At 45.0% G+C, this 15,190-nt stretch overlaps 1 protein-coding gene across 4 annotated transcripts in view; it reads right to left on the bottom strand.

Moving 5' to 3' along the window:
* Positions 1–15,190, bottom strand: part of RECK (reversion inducing cysteine rich protein with kazal motifs) — a 1,099,858-nt gene that overhangs the window by 1,015,429 nt on the left and 69,239 nt on the right. For all 4 annotated transcript variants that reach the window (XM_073630723.1, XM_073630721.1, XM_073630722.1 and 1 more), the window contains exon 2: positions 197–255. In XM_073630723.1, the coding sequence (XP_073486824.1) occupies positions 197–255 (59 nt within the window). The remainder of the gene's footprint in view (positions 1–196; positions 256–15,190) is intronic.

Genomic DNA, 15,190 nt, shown 5'->3' with positions numbered 1-15,190 from the left:
TGATCTACAGAATGTCAAGTTGGATCAAAATCGCACCAAAAGTTGCATCAAAGTCACACTGGGAATCATGTGACTTTGGAGTTGCACTAATGTGAATGAAGCCTAACAGCGATATAACAAATTCATACATATCATACAAAAAAAGCAATCTGTACTTCCTATGACATTATAAAATCATATATTTACAAGTACTTACCTGTGTACACATTTCCCGACACATTGAGTTGTCCTTTGCCTGATAGCAGCAAGAAGAATCTATAAAACACATAAAGCTATACTTAGATCCCACATAAATTACTGTGATATGCATAGATAAAAAGTAAAAGAAATCTTAAAATTGTATATGTTTAACATACAGGTTTTATGTTGAATATTTCCAGCTACCACCTGAATTGAAAGTTTTTTTGGATTGCAAGTTTTTTCTTTTTTAATCATATGAACCAACTGTTGCCATATACAGTAAAAAAGTATTTATAAAAAGGCTTACCTGCAAAAGAAAAAGGTTAAAACTTACCCTTGCTACCACTACCACATGCGCTGCCGATCTTCACTGCTGTTAAACACCACACTGGCTGTAAAACCAACACCTGAACATTTTATCCTCACTACGCTCTGTGGTTTCTTTTGCTGATTCCGATGTCACCATAGGACACAAAAGTAGAGTCTAGCAGAACAGGGAATCAGGCATGTCACACCACCAGAAACATATTCCAAGCAATACCCAGTGTGGCACTTGAAGACATTGTGGCATGGTAGGGGTAAATATCAACACTTTTTTCTTTGCAATGAAGCATTCTGAAAAGTTTTTTAGTCAGCGAAAGAGTCATAACTGACATGTCTTTTGAAGTATGTGTGAAAATGCGTGTTAGATTCTACTCTGCAATAAAGCAAGTGTCTGTTGCCTCTTTGCTGAAAGTGAACTCGGTAACAAAAACACCAACTTTATAATTTAAGCCACTAGGTTTACACTAGAACACAAGTTATTTATATTTCCTGGGGAATTTATATAATTTATATAATAAATCTATAGCACTATAAGAGTCACTCTTGTTCCCTCATACACCAATTTAGTGAGGGGCTATTTATAGGCCAATGGCTTTCTGGATCAATAACTCCTTTCCCTCCAGTATGATATTTTATTACTACTATATAGACATAATTATCTGGGATAATTCACTACATACAGACTTCAAATTTTTCTGAACCTCCAACTTTCAAATATTAAACTGGAAAAATAACATATAAACAATTTAAACAGCAAGAATATCTCCATCACAGGATTACCACTACTCAAAATGGTAAATACATATTCCTTTTAACCAGTTGTGCTGTCAAAATTACCACACAAGATGATTGCCTAGCTTAAGTAATTCCAACCTTTCTGGGACCTTATTACTGCAAAAGGTTAAAATGCCTGACCTGCCCTTGACCTTTGACCCCTCCATGAGGGGAAGACATTATCCTCCAGTTTTCACATTACACTCAGGTAATCACTGTTGCTTTTTAGATTAGCTCACACTCTAGTATATTTGTCCTTCATACCTCACATTATCTTCATCCATATTGCTCTGATATAGGTACAGATCGGCAGCTTTTTTACATAAAACAGGCACAGGGACACATATCATTATGGTACAGAGGGGATGGGAGGTTTTTATACTGTTAGCCTTTAACTCCTAAAGTGGTTGTTAAGTCAACTCCATCTTTAGCAACATGTAACATGTTACACCTGTATTTCAAGTGTAACATGTAACACGTTGCTGATTAAAATATACATTACACTTAAAGAATTTATAAAATTGTTTCTGTGCAGTTTTTTGGGGCAAGGTTAGCATGACTAATATATTGAATGTATATGATAATCAGCGTTAATCAAAGTTCTTCTCAACACACCTTTTTTACACAAAATTCAATTAAAATCTTTCTTGAAACAGTGACCTGTAACTATATTACACAGTTTTCTTATTCAATTATCTTTGAATTTATCTTCACCGATGTAGCACCCTGGTAGTAGGCAGAGTTGCTAACAAATTTAGCTTCCTTGTGGTAACTAGCCTGGCTGATTGATAGGGGATTCCCTGACTTTTCCCTAACTCTGGATTTGATGCACCTCTCTCTTCTGTCACTAGGTAGCATTGTTGCCTGTGGCATTAGGATGACCAAGGCATAGTGAATTCATACTAGGAGTGGATGGGTTGTTTCAGCCAATTGGCAGGGGTTTCTTTAGTCCCTTGGCCTGCTGGGAAAGCCAATTTATTCGGGAGGAGTCAGGTGATCGGGGGTTCTGTGGCACCTGGATGGCTGTCTGAGTGGACGTGTGTCACAAGGCTCCAGGTTACTAGGCCAGACACCTGAGGCCTATCCCAGGAGCACCTGTCTGCTAGGCTGCCTGAGGCCTATCCAGGTTTTAGAGAAGCAGCGCGGGGTTGGGTCTTTCAGCCGGAAGCCCAACCAAGTTGCAGAGGTTCCACCGGACGGGGAACCGCATCATTGCCAACGGTGAAGTAGAAGCAGTTGCCACAAAGGACGACCACTCCTGTCGCCAGGGTCAAGTGATGATCAAGTCCAGAGGTAAAGGGAGGAATAGTCGCCAGCAAGGGACAACCATTCCTGTTATCAGAGGCAAGTGTATGAAAGTCTGAAGAAGTACCAGAGCAGCCTTTTCACTAGCTGGGGACAGTGAAAAAGTGGAAAAGCTTCAGCAGAGTGCCAAGCCAGGGACCCAGCGGGTTAGAAGGGGTGACGCTTGAGGAGATTATAGCAGGTTAGCTGTGGAAGAGCTCAGGAGATCCAGTGACGACTGAGATCTTGAAGTCTAGTGGGAGACCGGGAGCTCAGTGAGTAAAGATTTAAAGTGGGTGAGATGTGAGAGAAGATCTATAACCGGTTACTGTGAGTTAAGTGTATGGATCTCTCTATTGACTGTTCAAAGTTCAGTTGCCATAGGAGACAGCAGTTTTACAAATACAGTTGCTGCATCCAGCTTAAAGGCCCTCCACCTGTATAGCTGTCTGCCTATTTCTTTTTCATACATCATGGGACACAGAGTCAGGCTAATATTCATTACCTGCTGTGTTATACTTCATCATTAGGTGAATTGACACTGGTAGACCAAAGGTCTTCAGACAGGAAGTGATGCCCTATATAACCCCTCCCATACAGGAAGCACTTCAGTTTTTTACCAGTGTCTGCAAGGTGGATGGCACGGTTTGTTTGAGCTCTCTGAGTTCCAGGTCTCTAGTCCCACAAACGGTTCCAAAAATGAATCAAGGGATTGACCGATCAGATCCATTTGACACAGGCTTTCGTGCTTTTTTTTTTTTTTTTTTTTATCCAACAAGATTTTTATTAAATTTGCAGGAAAAACAATACAAACATTATAATCAGGACCATATGGCTCCTCTTGTACAATACACAATCCAATGAACAATCATCAGCATCAATGTTACACATTACAACCCATTGTCCCAGTTATATCCAACCTCATTCTGTACCTCACCCGACATTTATTCCCAGTAGCCTATCAGCCACCAGCTCCATAGGGGCCAATCCCGGCACATCTAACCATGGTCCCCATATTTTTCGAATTTTTGCATGCTACCTCTATGTTGATATATCAACTTCTCCATTCTCAGAGTTAGATTAATATTATCAGTCCATTCTTTAATGGTCGGGGGCATATCAGACTTCCAGTGAGTCATAATCAATTTCCTAGCTTGAAAAAGTACTCTGTGTACAGCTTCTCTACTGTGTCCTTCCCACTCATACTCCTCCAGAGCCCCCAAGAGACACGCTCTAGGGTCCTGTGGAAGATTCACATTAAAGACTAGGTTGATGTTTCGCACCACCCCCGCCCAATACGTGTGCAGCTTGGGACACCTCCACAACATGTGTATGAGGTCCCCGTGGTCGCGTTTGCATCTTGTACATGTCGGTTCAGCCTGCATATTCATTAGATGTAGCCTGTGTGGAGTATAGTACGTTCTCAACAATATGTAGAGTTGGGTACGTTTTTGTGACACATTAAGTGAACATAAGTTCACCGCCTGAAAGATCTCCTCCCATTGATCCCCATCTAGCTGTCCCACCTCTGTTTCCCATTTCTCTCTCACCCTCAGGGGATGCTGTTTCATCACGGACTGCAGCAGGATGGCATAACATTGAGAAATAAATCCTTTAGACGAGCCAGCATCCCCTAGAGGGTTAAATACTGGGGTTGGGGACAAATGCCATTCCGAGGAGCGGCCCTGAGCCACCACCGCATGTCTAAGTTGCATATAGTAAAAATGCATTGAAGCAGGCAGGTTATACGTTTCCTTCAGATCAGCAAACGAACGTAACACCCCATCCCTAAAGATATGTTTAATATGTGTAACTCCAAACTGCTTCCAGCGAGCACCACATTGTAATTTAGCTAATGCCCCGTAAGTGTCATTATGCCAGATGGGACTGTAGTCCGTGTAGCCATCCGCATTCTGGAGGTATTTGGTCTTATTCCACACTTTTTGTACCAAACTGAAAGTTGGGTATTTTTTATGTGGTTTAGTGAAGGCCAATGCTTCTAGAGCCATGTGAATTGGGCCCCTACCTACTGTATGAATCATTAGTTTGTGGGATGAGTTTTGCGACGGAACAAATGTACCAATCAAGTGTTGTAATTGAGCAGCCAAGTAGTACAGCCATGGGTTGGGCAATGCCAATCCACCGCAGTCTTTGGGTCTCTGTAAGTGTTCTAATTTGATCCGGGCAGGTCTATTCCTCCAGATGAGGGTTCGGAAAATGGCATTGACTATATGAAATATCTTTAAGGGAATAACCATGGGGGTATTATGGAGAAAGTAAAGTAATTGTGGCATAAGGATCATTTTTATTAGGTTTACTCTACCCGCTACCGACAAGAAGAGGGAGCCCCAAGTTTTGATTTTGTCCCGGAAGCGCTGTAAAAGGGGAAAAATGTTCAAGTGTATGAAATCTCTGGGCTGGGAAGTAATTTGAATCCCTAAATACTTGAAAGAAGTAGCAATCGGAATAGGGCAAGAGGCGCACACCGTCTGTGAGTCATCTCCGTCCAATAAAAGGAGGGCTGACTTTGACCAATTTATAAGAAGACCCGAAAATTTCCCGAATTTGGATATGGCCGACATGGCCTCCTGAAGAGAGAGGCCCGTGTCACCAAGGAGAAGCATGGTGTCGTCAGCATACAACATAATTTTTTCCTGCATGTCTCCATAGCAGAAACCAGTGATGCGCCGATTTGCCCTGATCCCAATCGCCAATGGTTCAATAGCCAACGCAAAGAGGAGAGGGGACAGAGGACATCCCTGCCTAGTACCCCTCCTCAACGCAAAGCTCGGGGATAGGAAGACAGACACCCTCACAGCGGCCTCCGGCCGGCTGTAAAGGAGCCTGACCCAGGAAATATAATTCGGCCCAAATCCAAAGTTTTGCAAAACCGACCATAGGTATTCCCAATCTATGCTGTCGAATGCCTTAGTAGCATCCAACGACAGTAGGGCCCTAGTACCCATATTGTCTGCCTTAGACTGCATATTAAGGAATAGCCTTCGTAAATTGACTGCAGTTGACTTATTGGGCATGAAGCCAGCCTGGTCTCCACGCACAATAGAAGTGATTACTCCATTCAGTCTAATGGCTAGAGCTTTAGCTAATATTTTCACATCACTCTGTAGCAAAGAAATCGGGCGATACGCCCCTGGGTCCACTGGGTCCTTGCCAGGTTTAAGTAGTAAAGCAATATTGGCCCTGGACATTGATATTGGCAGGTGCCCCTCCTCCCGGGATCTATTAAAAACCTTGAGTAAATGTGGCAGTAATTCAGTAGGGTATTGTTTATATATCTCAATGGGAATCCCATCTTCCCCTGGTGCTTTACAGTTAGGGAAGGAGCCAACCGCTATCTGTAGTTCTTCTACTGTAAGAGGGCTCTCTAAATCTAATCTCTGATCCTTATTTAATTTAGGGAAGTCAATCTGCCCCAAGTATTGTTCTAGGTCTTCTGAGGTGTAGGATGTACCCCGCCTATATAGATCTTCATAAAAATCAGCTAGTTCCTGTAGCACCTGTAGTTACCCGTCTTAGACCTAATGGCTCCTATGGTTGGTGACTTCTGGTAGGAATTCGCTATTCTTGCCAGTAGGCGGCCCATTTTCTCGCCCTCTTCGAAAAATGCCTGTTTTGCAAAGAATCTCTTCTTATCGGCCGACGAGGATAGCAGTTGATGATATGCAGAAAGAGCTGCCTGCCACGCCTCCTGGGCCGAGTCTGAAGGGTCCGCAATATACTGTTGCTCCTTGTCCTGTACTCTAGCTTCTACTTCGGTTTTGAGAGCAGATGAGTCCTGTTTAACCTTATTCATTTCAGCAATCAACACACCCCTCAAATATGCCTTGAAGGCGTCCCACTGCCCAACTATACAATCATGTGGATCCTGGGTGTTAAAAAACTCACGCATGCTCCCCACTATCCCCTCATGAGAGCGGAACAGTTTCAGCCAAAAGGCGTTAAACTTCCAAGGGGCCTTGGGTAGTGTAACTATTGGGGCTATTGTAATCCTTATAACTACCGGAGAATGGTCAGATACACTGCGGGGCCTATGTATCATGTCAGACACAAATGGGAGCATGTTTAAGCTGCACACCCCCAGATCAATCCTGGATAAACAGCCATGTGTTTTAGAGAAAGAGGTGAATTGTCTGACCCCTGGATTCCTGTGTCTCCATATATCCACCCAGCCCACCTCTTGCAACAACCGCGCCAGGGGGGTACCCCTGGAGAGGGCAGAGGATCCGGGTCCTGGGTGTCTATCCCCAACTGGGTTCAGACAACAATTAAAGTCCCCCGTTACCAACAGCGGTGCGTCAGGCCTGCCATCCAGAAATGTAAGCAGAGACCTGAGCACCGCCGCCGTGAAGGGAGAAGGAATGTATACTACAGCCAGCACACATGTCAATGTACCAAACCTGCAATGAAGAAAGACATATCGACCCTCACTATCAATTTCACTTGCAAATTCCTCATAGTCCAGGGCTCTGTGAATCAGCACACTCACCCCCCTGGAATAGAAGGTGTGTGGAATGGTAGGCCTTTCCCACCCAGGAGTATCCCAGGAAGCTTACAGTGTCCGCAGTCAAGTGGGTCTCCTGATAGCAAAGTATTCCGGGGATGTATTTCTTCAAGCACATACGGATCATGGTGCGCTTTAATGGGGAGTGAAGACCCCTAGCGTTCCAAGATACTATCGGGATGTCTGCCATGTCTTCCGGTGTACAATGTTCATATTTTATATGTAAATGTGCAGGGTGGTGTACCCGCCTCTGTGCCGAGGTTCTTCTGAATCTGATGTGTACAATGAGATTATTGAGTTTGTGGACAACTGGGTATGTATTCAGTCTGCACGTGTTCCTTGCCGATGAGTTCTTCCCCACAACAATTGGGGGTATTAAAATAAGAAACTGTCTTGCGTTGTAAACTTCGCACTCTGCCAACATGGCAACTTTAACATTTTCAGCGATACTCCATCTCTCATTTGTAATGGAGATGATCATCCGTGTGTTCAACTTTTGATCCATTTCGCTCTCTTTACTTTGTTTAGGAATATGTTGTCCCCCAGCCAAGGAACATCTTTCAATTTTGTAAAGAGGGTATTCTCTAGTTACCTGTCCAAAAAATCAGTCAGGATGACTGTTACCAATTAGTTCCACTCCCTAGAAGTAGTTTTCTAGTGCAGTTCAATCTTCCTCCTGAGGCGCCTGCCGTTTCAGTGCCTGCTCATTCCTTTCCAACCAGGCTGCTGCTTCCTTAGCGGATTCAAAGAACTGAGTCTGGTCTCTCATCACTATCTGGAGTTTCGCCGGGTACAGCATGGCATACGGGAGTTGAAGAAGCTGCAGTCTGCGTTTCACATCCGTGAATTTAGCCCTGCGTCTCTGGACTTCTGCCAAAAAGTCCGGGTAGAAGGACACCCGGACCCTTTTCATGAGCCTGTCTCAGCACGGCTTCTCTGTCCCTATAACGGAGGATTCTCACCAGGATGGATCTGGGGGGGCCCCCTGGTGGAGGCGGACGTGAGGGCACTCTATGAGCGCGTTCCACCGCAAACATAGGAGAAAAGGCGTTTTTGTCGAAAATTTCCACCAGCCAGTTTTCAACATATGTAGTGGGGTCCCTGCCCTCCACTTTCTCAGGCAACCCCACTATGCGAACATTGTTTCGCCGTAAGCGATTTTCCATGTCCTCTGCACAATCGTACGCATCTCTGGCTAGCTGCAATGCTGTTCTGGTGTCCTGCGTCATGGGTGGTAGTTGATCTTCCATTTCACTGACCCTACTTTCCACAGCAGTGGTGCGCTCACGTATCTTTTGCATGTCTTGCCTTAGTAATGACACATCCTCTCTCAGGCCCCCAAACTGTTCCTTCAGAGTGTTAACAGAGGCTGTACAATTATTTACGGCTCTAAGGATATCAGCTAAAGTAGGTTGCACAGTGTCCAGTTCAGCTGAGCTATGTGGTTCCCCAGATGCATAGGCTGTCTGCTCCCCCTCCTCCTCTCCCCAGTGTACCTGGATATTTTCTGCCTGCATGGCCTCCTGCATAAGTTTTGTCCCGGCATGGCGGGATGTCTGCTCTGTTCCCAGCGTCCCAGACATCTTTTGAGCGTAGTATATCATGTCTCTAGGGGCATCTTTACTAGGGAGTTTGGGTGCCTTACTTGCTTTGGGACCGGTGTCTTTCATTTTGTCCTGTCCGCGCGGTGTGTGCTTCACAGGGGACGCCGCGGCTCCATCTTGGACATCCAGGCCCGACATCTCCATCCTTTTCGGAACTTTCCCCTGGTGCAAAAAGCTGACGGATGCTCCCCTGGGGTCTCCGAATCGTACCCGTGCTGCATAAGGCTATTTAAGTTCGGTATGTGGGCTGGGGGAGGATCGGTTACCGGATTGCTGCTGGGAGCTGTGGGAGATGTGTCCTCTCACATGCCTGACTTGGCCACACCCCAGGCTTTCGTGCTTAGATAAAAATGGTACCCGAGCCTCGCAAAGAAGACTCAAGATCCTGCGAGGTTTTGCCTGTAACCTAGCCTCCGGGTGCTGGACCCTGTGGAGTGGAATTCCTGGACACTACAGCGCTAAGGCATTTCCTGCAGGGTGCTGTACAGGTCCAAGGGAGTGAACCCTAAACATGAAAGGCTACCCAGTGAAGGTCCAAGTGACAGGAACCCACCGTGAAGGTTGAAGATTGGGTCCTTAGCTTCTAAGTGGCCCTGCACCTGGACGGTTAAGTGAAACCCCTTTATTTTATTATTGTGGGGTGTCCCAGTGATTGTAACAATCAGTCAAGCTAGCTAAAGGCTGGACACCTGTGTGCGATGTCCATACGGGGAAGTTCTGGGCTAGCTGTGGGTGTTTGCAAAGTGTACCTTTTTTTTTTTGTGTCTGGCTGTTTTTTACCTGTATGATGGCGAACCACGGTGTGCCATTTCGCCTTGGTTCATCATGGCGCACCTGCGTTTGCAAGAGTGCCGCTGGGCTCAGCAGCTTTTGATCCTGACTCTGGCCGAAATGGTTTGTTCTGCCTTTAAGTTTCCTCTTGCAGAGGTGACTGAGCCCCCCTGTTCCTCTTTGGGATCTCTGAGACCTTTTCAGGTCGCACAGACTTTGTGATGTGACATCACATGCCTGACGAAGGGGTCCTGCGTGACTCCGAAACGTGGCACCTCTTTGTGTTGTGATCATGCAATAAACTAAACCGTTTGGACGCCACTTTGTGCTGATCCTTGGTGTGCTGGCAAGTATCTACATTGTGACTTGAACCAGTATCCAGCTGGTTGTTGCTGCAGCACCCAACCTTTAGAGCTTATACCAGGAATGTGTGCGATGGGAATATGAAACCTTAGGGCCAGGAGCAAGGCGCAAGGCCGGGGCCAGAAAAAGCCCTGGGTCCAAAATTCTTCTAAACCCAGCACCAAGCCCTCCTTTTGAGGGGACACCCCCACTCCATCGGGTGGGGGGAAGGCTGCTGCACTTTGCGGACATTTGGAAAACAACAATTTAGGACGAGTGGGTCACCTCAATTATATCTTGCGGTTACAAGCTGGAGTTACGGGGGGTGCCCCCTCAGAGGTTTCTAAGATCCAGCGTTCCCTCGGATCCTCCAAAAAGAAACTTATTGCTTCAGGCACTACATCATCTAATGCATCGAGGAGTGATTGTAGCAGTTCAGGTACCCAAAAGGGGCCCAAGGTTTTACTCAAACCTGTTTACGGTTCAGAAACCAAACGGGGACACAAGGCCCATTCTGGACCTAAGGTCCCTGAACAAGTATCTATTGATTCAATCCTTTCGGATGGAGTCTGTCCGCTCAGTAGTAACCTCACTCCAGAGGGGAGACTTTTTAGCCTCCATCGATATAAAGGACGCATACTTACACGTACCTATCTTTCAGCCTCATCAGAGGTTCCTACGTTTTGCAGAAGAGGAACGTCATTTTCAGTTTGTGGCTCTACCCTACGGGCTTGCTACAGCTCCCTGGGTGTTCACAAAGGTCCTAGCACCAGTACTGGGTCTTTTAAGGGCCCAAGGGATCCTGGTGCTCGGGTATCTGGATGACCTCCTGCTCAGAGATCACTCAGTGCAGGCTCTAGAACAAAGCATAATATACATAGTGAGATATTTGAAAAGCTTAGGCTGGATCATAAATACCAAAAAGTCAGCCTATACTCTTCTAATTCACTTTCACCTTGTACTTATATTGATTTTCTATGATCATCACCTAACAGGTGTATCTCTTTTCACGATTCTCTTAATGCTACTTGTTCACTCTTTTCCTGGTTTATGCATTTTTCAGATTTTCACGTTTTCACTCTACATGTAATCTTTTTTGCACATCTAGTAGGTCTATTTTTACCTACGCCATAGTTTGCACTTCAACGTCACTCTTTTTCACTTTCTTTCCTCCATGTATTCTAATCTCCTCTGTGCCTGACAGTGCTGCCGGGTTTATCGTATACAATACTTTTCATTTATCTTACAGATTTTACTTGCCATTATTGGCACAATACTTAATATACTATATTTGTTCACTGGCTGGGGGCCTTTTAGTGTGGGCCTGTTGTTCCGGGCGGATCTTTGCACCTCAGTTCCCAGGGAGGCTTGATGTGGTGACTCCTGCATACCAGGATTATTCGAGTTCAGCATTCCAATGGGATGTAAGTTTGTGGACTTGACCATCTCTTTTTCTATATAAACCTTTACATATAATATTTTCCATATCATGGGCCTTTGATTTAGAACACCTTTTATTACTTACAGACATTCAGCATCCGTTCCGAATGAGTCTGTTTACCGATGAAACGTGTAGAGCTTTTGAGGATGTAACCCCTCACACTTCCATTAATATTTTTACAATAATATTCTAGCATTCACTAGAGTAGACAGCTCAGCTCTGAAAGAGGTGAACTACATACAAGCCTGGATAGAGGGACATGTGCCAATAATATCGGCAGTCCATATCCCAGGAGTAGAGAACTGGAAGGCAGATTATCTCAGCCGCCAGCAGATCTGCCCGGGGAATGGTCCCTACACCCAGAGGTGTTCCAGGAAATTTGCCAACGTTGGGGATGGCCAGAGGTCGATCTACTGGCATCCAGGTTCAACAACAAGCTACAGCGGTTTGTGTCTCGAACAAGAGATCCTCTGGCAATTGGAGTAGATGCTCTGATAGTTCCATGGAGCCAGTACTCCCTGGTTTATGCTTTCCCTCTGATCCCTCTCCTTCCACATTTGTTGTGCAGGATTCTGAGGGAGGGGATTCCAGTCATTCTGGTGGCACCAGCCTGGCCCAGAAGGCCCTTGTTCCCGGAGATTGTGAGACTGACAATAGACTGGCCATGGACGCTTCCACGTCTACTGTCTTAAGGTCCTATATTCCACCCCAATTTACAGTCTCTAAATTTGACGGTATGGCTATTAAAGCCAGGGTGTTAAAGGACCGTAACATCTCGGGACCAATGGTGTCTACTCTAGTGAATGCTAGAAAAGCTATCACTAGGAAGATTTATCATAAGGTCTGGAAGACTTATATTGCTTGGTGTGAAGCCAGAAAATGGCATCCTCGGAAATAGGTGATTGGGAGAATTCTCTCTTTTCTACAGTTTGCTATGGAAATCAAATTGGCTTTGAGTACAATCAGAGGTCAAGTTTCAGCCCTATCAGTATTCTTCCAAAGGCCTTTAGCCTCCCATTCACTAATTCGAACTTTTATGCAAGGGGCAACTTGCTTGCTTCCCTCCATTAGGTCATCTATGTGTCCTTGGGACTTGAACTTGGTGCTGTCTGTGTTACAGAAACAACCATTTGAACCTATTAAGGAAATTCCACTAGACTTGCTGTCACACAAGCTAGCCTTCCTGATGGCTATCACCTCAGCTAGAAGGGTGTCAAGAGTCGGCGGCCCTTTCTTGCAGGGAACCGTACTTGATCCTTCACCATGACAGAGTTGGGTTACGACCTGTTCCATTTTTTTTGCCAAAATTGGTGTCGGTCTTTCATTTAAATCAGGACATTATTTTGCCTTCTTTTTTCTCTCAGCCTCGTTCGGCAGAAGAGAGACAACTGTATTCTTTGGACGTTGTCCGGGCAGTCAAGGTTTATTTGTCTAGATCTGCAGAGATCCAAAAATCAGACTCTTTTTTGTTTTACCAAAAGGACCCAAGAAGGGCCAGGCAGCTTCCAAAGCTTCCATTGCCAAATGGGTCCGTCAATTGATCATTCAGGCCTACGGTCTAAAACATAAAGCTCCTCCCTTTAGGATGAGAGCTCATTCTGCCAGGGGTGTAGGAACCTCCTGGGCTTTTTGCCATCAGTTATCTGTGGCTCAGATTTTTAAGGCTGCTACCTGGTCTTCAGTGCATAAGTTCACAAAATGTTATCAAGTGGATGTTCGAGCAGCCGAGGATTCGGCTTTTGGCCGCAGTTTACTGCGGGCTGCTGTATAAGTTCTGATGGCTATTGTTTGGCAGGGTGTCTCCCTCCCCTCAAGGCTATTGCTCTGGGATTTCCCAGCAGGTAATGAATATTAGCCTGACTCTGTGTCCCATGATGTATGAAAATGAAAATAGGATTTTTACGTCATACTTACCTGTAAGATCCTTTTCTTTGAGTACATCATGGGACACAGAGATCCCTCCCCTCTTTTTAGAGGATTCAGTGATTGCTACAAAACTGAAGTGCTTATTGTATGGGAAGCGTTATATAGGGGATCACTTCCTGTCTGAAGACCTTTGGTCTACCAGTGTCAATTCACCTAATGATGAAGTACAGTATAACCTAGCAGGTAATGAATATTAGCCTGACTCTGTGTCAGATAATGTACTCAAAGAAAAAGATTTTACAGGTAAGTAAAAATCCTATTTTTTGTCTTGGAGTCTGCAAATTACTATTGCATCTGCCTAAGGGTGTCCTGGCCCTAACCCTTTCTTCCCCCTCTTCTGTTTAAGAGACAATAAATCTCTTTTCTTGCATTCCAAAAAGTGATTGGCGCCCATGTTTCCAGCTTGCAATACACCATGCCTAATAACCCACATTACAAGGAAGGATGTCAGCTCTCCCTGATTCTGGAGGTCACCATTAGGCCTTTGGAGGTCGGGGATGTCGCTACACCTATGTAGTGCAAGGGCCTGCCTGATTGCATGCAAATTGCAAGTGTTTAGGTTTGACCTCATATTACATGGTTTTAGTAAATCTAAAGAAAATTGTACAAATGTAGGCCCAGCCTTAAGCTGGAGACAACGGGTGGTTAAAAAAAAAAAAAATGTCTGACATTCGGCCGGTGAGTATGTCAGTCTTTTTCTGTTGGACGTGCATTCTGGAAAACCAGCAGCCGACCAACTCCTGATCAGCGCTTTCAGCCAATGACAGTGTTCTGGCGGGGGGGAGGGATCAGCCGCCCCCCTGTCAGAACACAACAGCTTAGCGGGGGAGATCACTGAACTAACCTCCCATGGTTAGTACAGCGGTTCCAACCAGAGCTTTCAGTGTATACCCGGCTTTACTGTTCTGTTAAAAGTAGACAAAGTTAAAAGACAATGTCTCGGCCTTTCATCATTCACTGATCTTTATTGCAGGTGTAAAAAGGCCTCAAGGCATCCTTCAATATTAAAAACTTACACAATTTCTATACACCCTTTGTCACAGCTAGCTATACATTTTACAATTTTCTTGCTCAATTTTCTTTAGATTTACCTTCAGTTGTGTAGTGCAAGGGCCTGCCTGATTGCATACAAAATTAAAGTGTTTAGGTCTGATCTCATATTATATGGTTTGGGTAAAACTACAGGAAAATTGTAGGTCAGAAGCACCTTTCAGGGAACCTAATCTAATCGAAATGCTTGTCAGAACAACACCTAAGGAACCAGAAAGATCAATTTTTAAGATTCGGGGTAAAGCTTGCCATAGATTAATCAAAATTCAGCCGGTTCAGCAGGAACTGGACAAGTTTTGATCTGTCTATAGGCAGGCTGGTTTTACTGAAGTTAATCAATTTATCAACTTTAGCACAACCAGTCTGTCTATTTTTTCCCCCCACCCAATCAGTGCCGGCAACTATAGTCGGGCAGTAGTGATCATTGTATTCTGTCAGTGGGGAAGGCTTCCTGTGCTCCTCACTGGCAGAAAACAATAGCAGTCAGTGTTGATGGGGGGGTATCCAGCAATTTTCATTCCTTCAACTCGTGGTTGAAGAAAATAAAATGACATAATGTATGGCACACTTTAGGCTGCCCATACATGAGTCATCTTCTTTCATTCAACCTGCTGGTTGAACAAAAAAAGAAGACTTGATTCCCCCATCCACACACTTGATGTGGATGCACAAATCCCTCCCGATGAGCTATTGTATTCTGATAGTGGGAAGATTTTGCCAACATCAGAATACATATCATCAGCACCACCTGTGCAATCCCTGTGGAAGTTGAACCCCCCCCCCCCACCACAGCTTTCTGGGAAGTGTCACAGGTCCCAGAAGGCTGTGGAACCATTCACAAAGTGCAGCACAGTTCGCGCATGCGCAGTGGGAAGCCAGCTGTGTAGCTGCAAGGGGTCACAGCGAGTTTCTCTTAGTAAACATGCCACCACTGGGAATACAAAGACCGATGAAGAACCAGCCCTGGTGAGG

Source organism: Aquarana catesbeiana, linkage group LG05 (assembly GCF_042186555.1).
Source record: "Aquarana catesbeiana isolate 2022-GZ linkage group LG05, ASM4218655v1, whole genome shotgun sequence".
Classification (NCBI taxonomy): domain Eukaryota; kingdom Metazoa; phylum Chordata; class Amphibia; order Anura; family Ranidae; genus Aquarana; species Aquarana catesbeiana.
This window is presented reverse-complemented; position numbering and strand designations above follow the sequence as displayed.